Source organism: Centropristis striata, chromosome 8, assembly GCF_030273125.1.
Source record: "Centropristis striata isolate RG_2023a ecotype Rhode Island chromosome 8, C.striata_1.0, whole genome shotgun sequence".
Taxonomy (NCBI): domain Eukaryota; kingdom Metazoa; phylum Chordata; class Actinopteri; order Perciformes; family Serranidae; genus Centropristis; species Centropristis striata.
Genome location: NC_081524.1, coordinates 38,677,590 through 38,690,883, shown reverse-complemented (window position 1 = coordinate 38,690,883; position 13,294 = coordinate 38,677,590). Strand labels below are relative to the sequence as shown.

Here is a 13,294-nt window from a genome sequence, read left to right as displayed (position 1 = left end):
TGTGTCTTTTTTTGGTATTTTTTTCTTTTTTGGTCATTTTGTTTCCTTTTTTTGGTCATTTTGTTTCTTTTTTGGGTGATCTGAACTGTGCGTGTAAGATTCTGTTCAGTGAGCGGGGGCCGCGGACAACATGCATGTTAAATTGGGGGTCGCGACTCAAAAAAGTTGAGAACTACTGATTTAGCAGACGCTTTTATCCAAAGCGACAAGTGGCAAGCTGGAATGAGATCCTGTAACAGCAAAACAGACAGAGGCGCATTAAAACAAACACTCCTAGAATCAAACTTTCTGGAATATATATTGTTGGACTTGAATAGTTTGGTGTTGTACCCAGTAACTAAGTCTTACATAAGACTGAACCACAAACAGATTCTGTGTGAGATGCTCTTGCATGCTCTTCGTGTGCTATATTAGGGGATAAACGCTCATCACAGTTGATGTGACTAAGCCCTTTGTTACTGTGACTTTGTCACAGTTCACGAGTACAGTGGCTGGTCCTCGTGTGATCACAATTAACAGACAGTGGTTTGTATGTCTGAACATGGGCTTAGCTCCAGACTCGGACAGATTTCATAAACAACTCAGTGAAAAACAGGAAACTATGATACATACTGTACAGGACGGATTACTTCATCCAGAGAAAAGGAAATTATCTCTAAGTATAGACTAGCATTCAGGCCACATGGTTATTTAAATGATACACAGGAAGAACTGTAACCATTGTCTCATTTTCTCACTGAATCTGTATGTACAAGAAACATTTATGAGTACACTTTATTATAATATGCAGTTGCATTTGTAGCGTTAGTTAAAATATGTGGACTTAATGAGTGCTAACAGCCTCTGGCTTGCAACAAACACAGGATGGTAGTGGGCTTGTGAAGAGGAGGGGGAGGGAAAAAGAAATGCAGCCACTCAAAGCGACAGACTGAAGCCTGAGGCCTCGCTCCATTCAGCCTGAGAGAAGGAGTCTGACTCCTGCTTTCTGAGCAAACACGCCACAGCAGAGATAGCGATGGAGGATGAATGCCAATAAGAAGTGACTCACGGAATCGCAAACCGCACATTCACATCAACACACATACAGAAATACAGAAGGACAAATATTCACACAGACGATCGTGTTAAAATTACCAGTGTAAACTTGTAAATGAGCAGATTTTTAGAGATTCTAGTCAAACTATACACTACCGGTCAAAAGTTTTAGAACACCCCAATTTTTCCAGTTTTTTATTGAAATTCAAGCAGTTCAAGTCAAATGAACAGCTTGAAAGGGTACAAAGGTAAGTGGTGAACTGCCAGAGGTAAATAAAAAAAGGGAAGCTTAACCAAAACTGGAAAATAATGTACATTTCAGAATTATACAAGTAGGCCTTTTTTCAGGGAACAAGAAGTGGATTAACAACTTAACTCTATGGAGTCTTGGGCTATTTTGTCCATTTTTGAATTCTTTTCATGTCTTTGTTAGTCATTTTGTGTCTTTTTTTTGTCATTTTGTGTCTTTTTTTAGTCATTTTGTGTCTTTTGGTGTCTTTTATAGTCATTTTGTGTCTTTTTTTAGACATTTTGTGTCTTTTGGTGTCTTTTTTTGGTCATTTTGTGTCTTTTTTTTAGTCATTTTGTGTCTTTTATTAGTCATTTTGTGTCTTTTGGTGTCTTTTTTTGTCATTTTGTGTCTTTTGGTGTCTTTTTTTTGTCATTTTGTGTCTTTTTTAGTCCTTTAGTCCAACATAAAATGTGATTTTGAATCTTTTTTTTACTTTCAAAACACTATCATGCTCAATAAAGAATTTTAAATGTTGCAAATGTGCATTAATTTCAGAGTACACTGAGACATTAAACTGCATCATTTTCAATTAAACTCTGGAAAAGTTGGTGTGTTCTAAAACTTTTGACCAGTAGTGTATATATCAGGCATTTGTAAAGTGGAGCACCACACGATAATTCTACTCCTCAAAGAATTGTCACTAACTTATTGATGCGATAATAGCTCTTATTGCACTAGACCTTGATTGTTTGTTTTTATTCTTCCTGTAAGTCGCTTTGGATAAAAGTGTCTGCTAAATGACTAAATGTCTAAATGTCTAAATTTGCTCGACGTGCTCAACTACAACACAGTAGTGATAAGTCAACAGCAGTGAAACCACACACTGTAAGAAACAACATATCATCATATTCCTTTTATAACAACGTAAGCACTCCACAAACAGTAATCGACAAGTTCCAAACGTCTTACCTGGATACTGGTCCGTGGCGTAGGACAGTAGAAACCCTCGTCCAGAGCGGTGCGGGCCTGACCTGAAGGTTATTATCACTTCATTGCTTCTCAGTGTCACATTCTTCTGTGATGCATCAAGCCTCCCACACACTGGACCTGGGAACACACAGACCCATGAACTACATTTGTAAAACAACAGAAGAAGCAGTGATACATACAGTGGTGGAAGAAGTATTCAGATCCCTTACTTAAGTAAAAGTACTAATACAACACTATGAAATTACTCCACTACAAGTAAAAGTCCTGCATTCAAAACTTACTTAAGTAAAAGTACAAAAGTATCAGCATCAAAGTGTACTTAAAGTATCAAAAGTAAAAGTACTTGTTGTGCCGAATGGACCCACTCATATTGTTTTATATATTGTAAATATATTATTACATTATTTGTATTGATGATTTTATGTAAGCAGGGTTTTAATTTTGTAATAATATGGCTCATTTAAGTACTTAATATAGTGTTATAAGATTTAATAAAATAAAAAAAAGTCTAATCACCTTAAATTGATCATATGTTTTATGTTGAATCTTGACCTGAAAAGTAACTAAAGCTGTTAACTAAATGTAGTGGAGTAAAAAGTACAATATTTGCCTCAAAATGGAGTGAAGTAGAAGTATACATTTACAGAAAATAGAAACACTCAAGGAAAGTACAAGTACCTCAAAATTGTACTTAAGTACAGTACTTGAGTAAATGTACTTAGTTACTTTACACCACTGGATACATGTTGTTTTCCGATACCGCAGACAAGGCAAAAGTGTAAAAGAAACGCACCATAAAAGGAGATTTAAATACAAATTTAAACAGTCATTAAAGAGCCGAGAGAATAGAAAATAAAAGAATGCTAAAATTGAAAAAGGACAGGTATGAAATACAAGAATAAAAGTTAGAATGCAGTGCAATAAATAAATAATTATTATTTGATTTAATGAAAGGCATCGGCAAGCAGTATTTCAGGCTGTTTTTGCGATAACGATATTCTTGACGATATCACAAAATACCTAAAAAGATATAGAAAATGTGATTTTTTTTTTTTTTAATTCTGTATAAATAAATAAAAATCTAAAATGTAGTGTGAAGTGCAAATCTCGTTGCCAAATACAAAAAAATTACTCTTGAGTGTGAGAAAATAATAAAAATAACCATTTAGGGGTTTCGGGAGCATATTTTAATGAAATTTTGTAAAGGAGAATAAAGGTTCCTGTATGTTTTATTTAAGGCATCTTATTTTGACAGTCTTCTTGTAAATTATGTGGTGGATTCTCTTAACACACCGTGCTCTTATTTTGAAAGCTGCATGTGTTTAGCGACAGGGAGTAAGTAGCTTTTTGTGATTAAAACAACTTTAACCACTACATCAAGAAGTAGGAACGTTGCCAATATCATGATATGCATTTTTTTAACCATAAAAACTGAATTGCACCATAATGTATGCAGACACCTGCACAAACAGCAAGTTCCATTGTTGAATAGTGCAATACTGTCAGTATTTCTCAGCAGATATAAACAAATGTAGATGATTTACGTCAGTCTGGCACCAATCGTGTATTCCAAAAATGTTTGTATCCCATACTGACAACTGTATAGTCAAGACTAGTAGACTGCATGTAGGAACACCTCCCCAGCAGAGGAAACAAAATAAAAATCATGAGCCAGCTATTAAGGAATCCGATAATAAACACAAAAGGCAGCCGAACTGAATATTTCTATCTCCTGAATCTCTCAGCCTTCATTTGTCAAACTTTTATGCCCTCCAGACAAGATTTGATACACCTGGTTGGAGAACGTGTGTGTGTCTCTTGCGAAATTGGGGTTTGCCTCTTCTGTCAGTGTGTCAAAGGAATGGCATGCCCTGCGCGTATTCCATAATCACAGCTTGGAGAACATCAGTAATGACACAGAGCATTAAAAGTCAGGTATTTTAGAAGAGAATTGACATAGGCGATAGGAGGAGTGGCGGTTCTAGACCATTTTTACTGTGGGGGCCAAGGAGGGGCCAGTGTTTAATCAGAGGGGCACATTAGCACATGAAAAAATGGCAAAGATGATATTTAAGCATTCAAAATCTTTGAATGTCTTGAAAAAGACACAAAATGACCCAAAAAGACACAAAATGAGAAGACAGAATAACAAAAAAAAAACCCACAGAAGACATAAAAATGACAAAAAGACACAAAATGACCAAAAAAGACACAAAATAACTAAAACAGACACAACAACAGATACAAAATTACCAAAAAAAGACACAAAAAGACACAAAATGACTTACAAAGACATGAAAAGGATTCAAAAATGGACAAAATAGCCCTATAAGACTCCATAGAGTTAAACTATTATACAATGTAACATTCTGGGTTCCTTTTGTGTACAATGAGATATTGTTTGAACAAAAAAAAGGTAAGAAATGTTCCATTGTTCATCATTATAAATTGATCATTTTATTATTAATTTGACACAGGGGCCACAGCAGGGGCCAAAGGCTTCTTCACAGGGGCAGTGGCCCCTGGAGGCCCCTGTGTAGAACCGCCACTGGATAGGAGAACAGTTCTGTAAGTTATTAAACATCAACCTGAGACGCTTTAAAAAAACACAATGTATTCCATCAGTGGTTAACAGGCTTACCCAGACTGGGCTCTCCACTCTTGTCTGTGATCACCAGAGAGCCATTCTTGCAGCCCGGACTGCTCTCAATGTCAAAATCCCCAAACAGCAGCCGCAGCGTTCGTCCTTCTGGCACTCGAAGCCTCCACTTACACCAGGTGTTACTGGGGTAGGTGCCTGGATAGTTCTGAGAGGCCAATGTGCCCGACTCTGTGCCCAGCAGGGTATGTCCACAGCCATTACCTGCAATAACACAAGTAACAAGTAACAGTTCTGAGTAGCAGATCTAAGTCACATGCCTCATCTGTAGCCCTCTTTCAGAAACTCCAAATACTTACTTTCCATGACATCAATATTTCTCAAATATGTGTTTTTATTTTTAAGGTATATTCAGATCATGAAAACTTTCCAAAGCACTTTAAGACTTATTTTAAATGTAATTCTCAGATTCACTCTTATTCAACGCGTCAGTCTTTAGGTCTTCATCCTCCAAGATTTCTGACATGTAGAGGTCAATTTATTGTTCAATTTAGGGACCAAATTATGGATAAATACCTTTTCCCATCTGGCAAAGGACTGTAAAATGCTTCAAAAGATGTCTAAAGGCTCATTTAACTGCTGTTATAAAATTCTAATTCACACACAAATACACTTTTTTAACATGTTCATTTATGGTTTTAATTGTTTTTGTTATTGTCATTATAACTTGTTGATGTTATACATTTGTTTTTTTCTATTATCAGTTTATTACTTTCTAATAACTATGAAATTTTAGGTAGAGGCTTTAAATAAATAAGCCCATCTGGGTTTTCTGCCTCTCCCTGCACTTTACATTATATGTTATTTTTGTCATTTTATGTAATTCTAACTGTGCAAATAAAATAAAACCTAAACCTAAAACCTAAAACCTAAAACAGTTAGGAGGCTGGGATGGGAAAAAGACAAGAGTTCACAACGTATCCAATCCAATTTTAGATTCCAACCATTGGCAACCATTCTGAGAAATTGGCAATCAATTCTTGATCTTTGGTTAACATCAGTAGCAACTACTTTTTGACATAAAATAATAATTTAAAAGAAAGCAAAATGTGCACCAGATTTTATTTTATTTATACACTACTGGTCAAAAGTTTTAGAACACACTAACTTTTCAAGAATTTAATTGAAAATGATGCAGTTTAATGTCTCAGTGTACTCTGAAATGAATGCACATTTGCAACATTTAAAATTCTTTATTGAGCATGATAGTGTTTTGAAAGTAAAAAAAAGATTCAAAATCACATTTTATGTTGGACTAAAGGACTAAAAAAGACACAAAATGACCAAAAAAAGACACAAAATGACTTACAAAGACATGAAAATAATAAAAAAATGGACAAAATAGCCCAAGACTCCATAGAGTTAAGTTGTTAACCCATTTCTTGTTCCCTGAAAAAAGGCCTACTTGTATAATTCTGAAATGTACATTATTTTACAGTTTTGGTTAACCTTACCTTTTTTTATTTACCTCTGGTAGTTCACCACTTACATTTGTACCCTTTCAAGCTGTTCATTTGACTTGAACTGCTTGAATTTCAATAGAAAACTGGAAAAATTGGGCTGTTCTAAAACTTTTGACCGGTAGTGTATATTGCATTAGATATATTTTAAATATTGCTGTTACAGTCAGTACCAGACACATGCTTTGGTGCATTTCCTCAAAGGCTGAATCTGTTTTAGAGACGGTGAAGCAAATTAAAGTGTTTGACTGTGGGTGAAAAGTTCAACTCAGCCATCAACATCACAAACAAATGTCCAAATTAATTCAACTGGCAAAGAGATAATTATTGATAACATATAATTGCCTGGTATCTTAATAACTCAAAATACATTTTTTTTTCAAAAAGTTAAAAGTTAGTGCTGAGCCCTCAGCCCTGCACTCTTAATAAATATTATAAAATATTATAAAATATCTCTGGACATGAAGTAATGAGTAATTCTGCATATTTTGACTCAAATATGTATTTCTCAAACAGCTGACGGATATCAAAGTATGTTGTAACTCATCTGTGCAGGACAAAGAGTTATAAGCTAAGCATCCTGACAAGCTTAAATGAAGCTAAAATAACATAACCGCAGACATAGTTTCACCATTAATTGTCTATAAATGTTAAGGGCTTTGTTAATGCAATTGTAAGACGGATGAGTAATAAGTCTTTCCTGAACATGCAAAGCAGACCAGGACATGTTTATACCCTCCTGATCATAACATCGAGATGACACAACGGTCTGTGAGGAAGTACTCCAACACTATGAGCTGTACACTTGATATGTTGCAACATACTCTAAAATGAAATAAAAAAATTTAAATTTGAAACGGTATTTAAAGAGAAAACGCAACAAAACTGAATCAAATATCTGGGTGTTTTTTTTAAAATGTATGTACTACTTTCCTTGGAAACACTGTTATTCTTTAATGTTGATTCATTACATCCTCTGACCTGCGGTTGCTGTGACTAACACATTAACGGGAACATTAAACACAAATATTTAGATCCTCTAACATGCCCTTGGCTCACAGAAAATAAATGAGTCAATTCCCACAGTGGTCATACAGAGATAAGTGCTGTGGGGGCGGCAGGCTCAAAACCTACCCCCAAAATGTCAAATTATGACGTGTTCCCAGAATGGTCAAAACTTTAAAAAAGGCACCAGGGTCCATCTAAGCCTACACATCACATCACCCCTGTCCTTGTCTTCCTTATAAGGCTGCTGAAGATTTGTGAGGGGAAACAGGAGGATAACCTTCCACTCGCCCTGTGTCACACACATCCTGCATCACACCAACTTCCCCACAGCTCTCCTAACCGTAAACCTTTGGATGTTATTACCCCTCCTTAAGTCCCCAAAGGATACTCTGGAAATGCCACAGCGACATACTGTCGCCGTGGGCAACAGAGCGTGGATCTGTCACCTTCCGGTGAGAGGCCACAGAGGCTGGGGAAGTTCTGGGTGGCCGGTAATCTCCCTCTGCTCACTGAACCCTTTCACCTACAGTCTGTTTCCAGTTTCTGTTTCTAGTTTCACACAGAGAGGTATATGTGTCCGACCTGTTCTGACCAGTTTTAAAAAATTTAGAAGGTGAATTACAGAAAGCTGGAGGAGTCGAACTGGGTGGCAAGATAGCAGACAGTCAATCAAAAGCAGCACAGCAACATTGTTTTTCCACTTGAGGCTTTGCTGGCAGGTCTTTACAGGTCCACACTAGCAGACAGGATGTTCACCTGTGCTACCTGTCAATACATTGCCTTATCCTGCCTTGTGTGTCAATCACAGCCTTACAACACTGTGGCTGAAATGTCCCCCCCCCCCCCCCCCCCCCCTTGCCACTTGCCAGAAAGCAAAAAATGATTCAGAATAAGTAATTGACCCTGAGCTTAATCATCTTCCGATGTGAGGAAACCAAAGCCTCAAAGACAGACAAAAATCAACAACACAGATTTGTGGTGTGGCTGAGAGTTGCAGTCACAGTCTGCAGGGCAGTGAATTGCTTTTCTACTTGTCTGTGTGTATGTAAGGTCACTGTGATTCATACTGCGTATGGACTTGACTGCTGTTTTGAAAGAAAAAAAACCTGTGGGAAAGGTAAGCTGCAAGCTGGGATCAGTAGGTAAACATGCACAAGGGAAGAGTATGTAAAGAATGCAACCATGACATCACATGGTCACCGCCTATTTCAATTTAAATTAAAAATACAGCATTTTGCCACTGATCAATTACAATTAAAACACCTTTTAATAAAGTTAGGACAATGGGAGTTTCTTGTGGTTCATCCCATAACAGTATATCTGACAACAGAAAAAAAACTGACTATAAGAAACTGACTTGTGCATTGGAAATGGTGATATCAGTTAGCATAATAGTTGCTAATGTCAATTTAGTAAACGAGAGTTAGACGTTTGTATGATAATGACTAGTTTTGGTAGGTTGCAAAGGTTAAAATACAGTCTCGCGTCACATTCTTCAACGAAATCGGGCTTTTTCTTACCCTCCTGGCCGTGAACACCAACGGAAAAGACGCTTAAAGTGATCCAGAAACCGGCAATAAGAGACTTCACAGCATCCAGGATGTTTTCGTACTTTGCAAGCATGATTTCCAGAGCTCCGTGTGGGAAAAGTAAGGTGCAAGCCCCGACGGCTCGAGCTCCTGGCCTCAGTGAAAAGTTAGAGTACAAAGTACTGGATATTTACTATTGGCCACGAGACGTAAACTCGACCGCTGATTGGTTCTCCGCAGCTGCCAATCAAAGAATCAGAAGCATTCCATTCCTAAATGGGGGTGGGCTGATTTGAAGGTGTGTGCTGATCTGAGACCAGCCGTTGGCAGTAATACTAATGATTTACTCTCCTTTACTAACATGGAAACACTGAACCCTGTTAAAAAAAAATCGCTTAACTCAGTTTTTCAAGTTTTGCAGGAAACACGAAAAAACTTCACTAAAAGTGTAATTCACCTAAACAGTATATTTGCATGTAAATTAAAAATAGTAATCGTTTTCATTATAGAAAGAAAATTCACATTTTAAAAATGGTCTAGAAACATAAATGGCACACTGTGAGAGCTCCTATGATTGCACTTTCAACTGTCTACATATCATATATAAATAAAGTTATTACTGTAAATAAAACATGTATTTTCAATAAATAGATGGACTCCAGAGGGTTAATGATAACTGGTAGCTGGATGCTGTTCGGTCATATGTTTTTAAAAAAAATGTTTTTTTAAAACATGATAAGAAATCAGTTGGGACACACTGGGTTTATGTGTGTTTTTTTGTAATTAATTAAAAGCCATTTCGTCACCCTGTTAAAAATAATCGCCGGAAACACAAAAAACTTCACCAAAAGTGTAACGTATGACATTTATTGATCATTTCACTCAAAAAGGATGTAACAAAGGATGGCTATTAGCATAGTAATAACACTGTGTAAATTATGTAACTTTAGAGAAATAAATGACTTAGGCAATTTTTTGAACATACGTTTTGTGACTTAAGCAAGATATGGTAACACTTCATGGATGAGTGATTTAATGTCTTTTCTGTCTTCAGAAAAAATTAAATATTCCTTGAGAGGCTCAGCAGCCAATTTTTTTTTATAAAAGATGGCAGCCTGTCATCACATATGTGAGTACCCTCACCTCTCTGGACCCCAACTGAGTTGATCTGATGCATCCATTTTCATTTATTTTATTAAGGTATTTTTTTTAATCTTTTTTTATTTTTTTAATGAGCATACTTGGCATCCTGTGTTTATTTATGTATTGGTATTATTAGCATAATTGTTAATGTTTCTGTTTCTCTGCTTTTTTGCCTCCCTATATATTATTATATATTATTATTATAATACTATGTTTTGTGTTTTGTTTTGCATTTATTTTTCTTTTGTGGTTCTTTGTTCTAATGTACCCTTTAAAAAACAAAAATGTGGAAAACAGCTGTGGAATAAGTTATGTCTTGTACTGATGCTTATGAATGCTAATTTCCAATAAAAAATATATAAAGAAAAAAAAAGATATGGTAACACTTTATTTTGAAGGTGTCTACATAAAAGTCGCACAAGCCTGTCAGAAACATGACATGACAAGTATCATGAGCATTAATGTTACTTCAAAGTGTCATTAATGTTCATGACACATCCCATGTCATGTTTATGACACGCTCATGTCACTCTTATGTAGACACCTTCATAATAAAGTGTTACCAATATTAGTGTCAACAATAAAACACTGATAAACTAAACTGATAACTAAACAATCTCCCTCTAGCTCTTCTTTGCTGGGTTCTTATCTGATGCCTATGAATGTGGAAAATTGTCAAAGAAGTGATGATCTTAAAGGGGTAAAATCTTTTTTTTTTTTAAACATTTGTTTATTGATTTTTCAGTGACATAACAAAATCAAGAGATGACATTACGAGAGTCAAAACAGTGCCAAGTGTAACAAGTAAAATAATAATAATAATAATAAAAATAATACATAAAATAAAATGAAATCAGATAAGGAATGACTAATAGTAAGAAGAATTACCCAAAAAAAAAATAATGAAAAAAAAATGAAATAAATAAAAATGGAAGCGAACAACAAATACACAGAACAAAACAAAAACACAAATAGGTCACCCACTGCTGAATAAAAGTCTAATAACATGTTCACTTAAGCAGAGATAAATAAAAAACATTCCCAGCATGCTACAAAATCACACAAGAAAAACTCACAACTAAAGGGGTAAAATCACTTGATCTGATCAACTGAGGATGGAGGTGATTTTACCATAGGTGGCCGGCTTCACGAGGAGATGATTTAGGCAAAAAAAAAAAAAATTTGACAAAAAATTACTTAGGCAATTATTTTAACAGTGTGACGATATCAGATTTCTTCTGTGGATGTTGTTCAATAAATTCAAAGTAGCTGAAATACTGCATTGAAACGTAAAAATGGTTAAAACCAACATTAAAAAAAAAAAAAATTGGATTCAAATGAAATAAAACAAATATCCAATATACATGTGATTGTATACAAATAGAACAATGCCACACAAAGAGCCAGGGGTTTTTCAGACCATGCAAAAATATTGAGAAGCATATATTCATTTAAATTTGATATCAGACATATACTTTGTGACATATTTCAGTAGAACAAAATTAGGCTTTTTATTTTATTTGTGAATGAATAATTTTGCCAAATCATTATCAAGTTTATCATTAAATATATCCTCTTTTGACCACATTTCTCCCATAACAAATTAAGGTAGGTAAGGATATGATCAATGACAAATCTGCATTGGTCTTACCAGATTTTGCTGGAGTGAGAACAGTGACAAAATAAATGTACAACAGTTTTTGAATATTCATCACAGAAAGAGCAGTGTGGGTTAATGTCTTCTTTTAGGCTATTAACCCATAAGAACCCAGACCTATTTATCCTTAAAGGAAAATTATGGGGGATATACCACAGACCAAGTGGACCACATAGAACACATTTATGATGTTTAAAATAATAATAATAATAATAATTCCCCTAAATATCAAAGATCTGTGATGTGACATATACGTTACATTGGGCATTTATAGTATTTATGTTTATGATATTTCTTATTTTAAAATTTAAAAAATAGACACATTTTCTGCTTACAGAAACACAAATTTGCCTTTTCCTTTGCATCTCCACATTTATCAAAATTGTGACATTAATAGTGCTGTTTAATAATAAATTATTTTCCAGATTTGTTTTTAAGTAACAAAATAAGAATAAATCAATAATAAATAAAAACAGAGCTGCCTTTTTGTTTGCATTTCCATAACATATATATCATAATTGTGACATTTGTATTTGTGACATTTGTGACAATTGTACTTAAGTACAGTACTTGAGTAAATGTACTTAGTTACTTTCCACCAGTGGTGGAATGTAACTAAGTACATTTACTCAAGTACTGTACTTAAGTACAATTTTGAGATATTTGTACTTTACTTGAGTATTTCCATTTTATGTTACTTTATACTTCTACTTCACTACATTTTGAGGCAAATATTGTACTTTTTACTCCACTATATTAAGCTGCCAGTTTTAGTTACTTTTCAGTTCAAGATTTAACATAAAAACATAATTAATATGAAATGTTTGCTAAAATGTTAACATGTTTTAAATTGAACATCATAAGAGTATATTAAGTTGTTAAAATGAGCCCTACCTTGAGAAAATTAAAGCGGTCCGTCCATAAATGCATCAAAAATAATAACCCAACAATATATTTTTAGAATATATGAAACAATCTGAGTGGGTCCATTCTGCATAATGAGTACTTTTACTTTTGATACTTTAAGTACATTTTGATGCTGATACTTCTGTACTTTTACTTCAGTAAGTTTTGAATGCAGGACTTTTACTTGTAGTGGAGTAATTTCACAGTGTTGTATCAGTACTTTTACTTAACCCTATAAAGCCAAGTGTATCATATTTGACACACAAGTTTTTGAGAACTCTACATCATCAGTGTGATCTTTTTTTTCCTGAAAAACTTTATTTTCTTCATGTGTTGAAGAAGAAAAAGAGCAACAAATTGCACAAAAATACCAGATGTAGCAAAAAAGATATGCAGGTTCCACTGGTGGATCAGTCATTGCTGCGAGAAAACTTCATATCAGCAGATGTATGATGTTGTGTTATACGGAAAAAAAATATTTCGCATGTTTGAGGAAAATGATAAAAGGAAGTCAAAGTATTAATAGATTAAAAATGTTGGGTTTTTTATGTTTTTGTTAGTTCAAGAAAAACAAACTGTGAGCAACACTGAGCACAAAAAGACCTGGTGTATCAAATATGATACAAATTAGAATTCATATATGCCTATTCATATTGGATTTTTATTTATTTCTTT

At 34.6% G+C, this 13,294-nt stretch overlaps 2 protein-coding genes across 3 annotated transcripts in view; both read right to left on the bottom strand.

Moving 5' to 3' along the window:
• si:dkey-34d22.1 (discoidin, CUB and LCCL domain-containing protein 1) overlaps window positions 1-9,159 on the bottom strand; it is a 28,870-nt gene extending 19,711 nt beyond the window's left edge. The window contains exons 1-3 of one of the 2 annotated variants that reach the window (XM_059338473.1): window positions 8,905-9,159; window positions 4,899-5,120; window positions 2,237-2,374 (exon numbers count right to left, since the gene is read on the bottom strand). In XM_059338473.1, the coding sequence (XP_059194456.1) occupies window positions 2,237-2,374; window positions 4,899-5,120; window positions 8,905-9,007 (463 nt within the window). In that variant the 5' untranslated portion in view covers window positions 9,008-9,159. The remainder of the gene's footprint in view (window positions 1-2,236; window positions 2,375-4,898; window positions 5,121-8,904) is intronic. The other variant, XM_059338474.1, reaches the window with a different exon arrangement.
• The window catches only part of LOC131975753 (trypsin-3), a 641,927-nt gene that overhangs the window by 100,141 nt on the left and 528,492 nt on the right, over window positions 1-13,294 (bottom strand). The window lies entirely within an intron of this gene.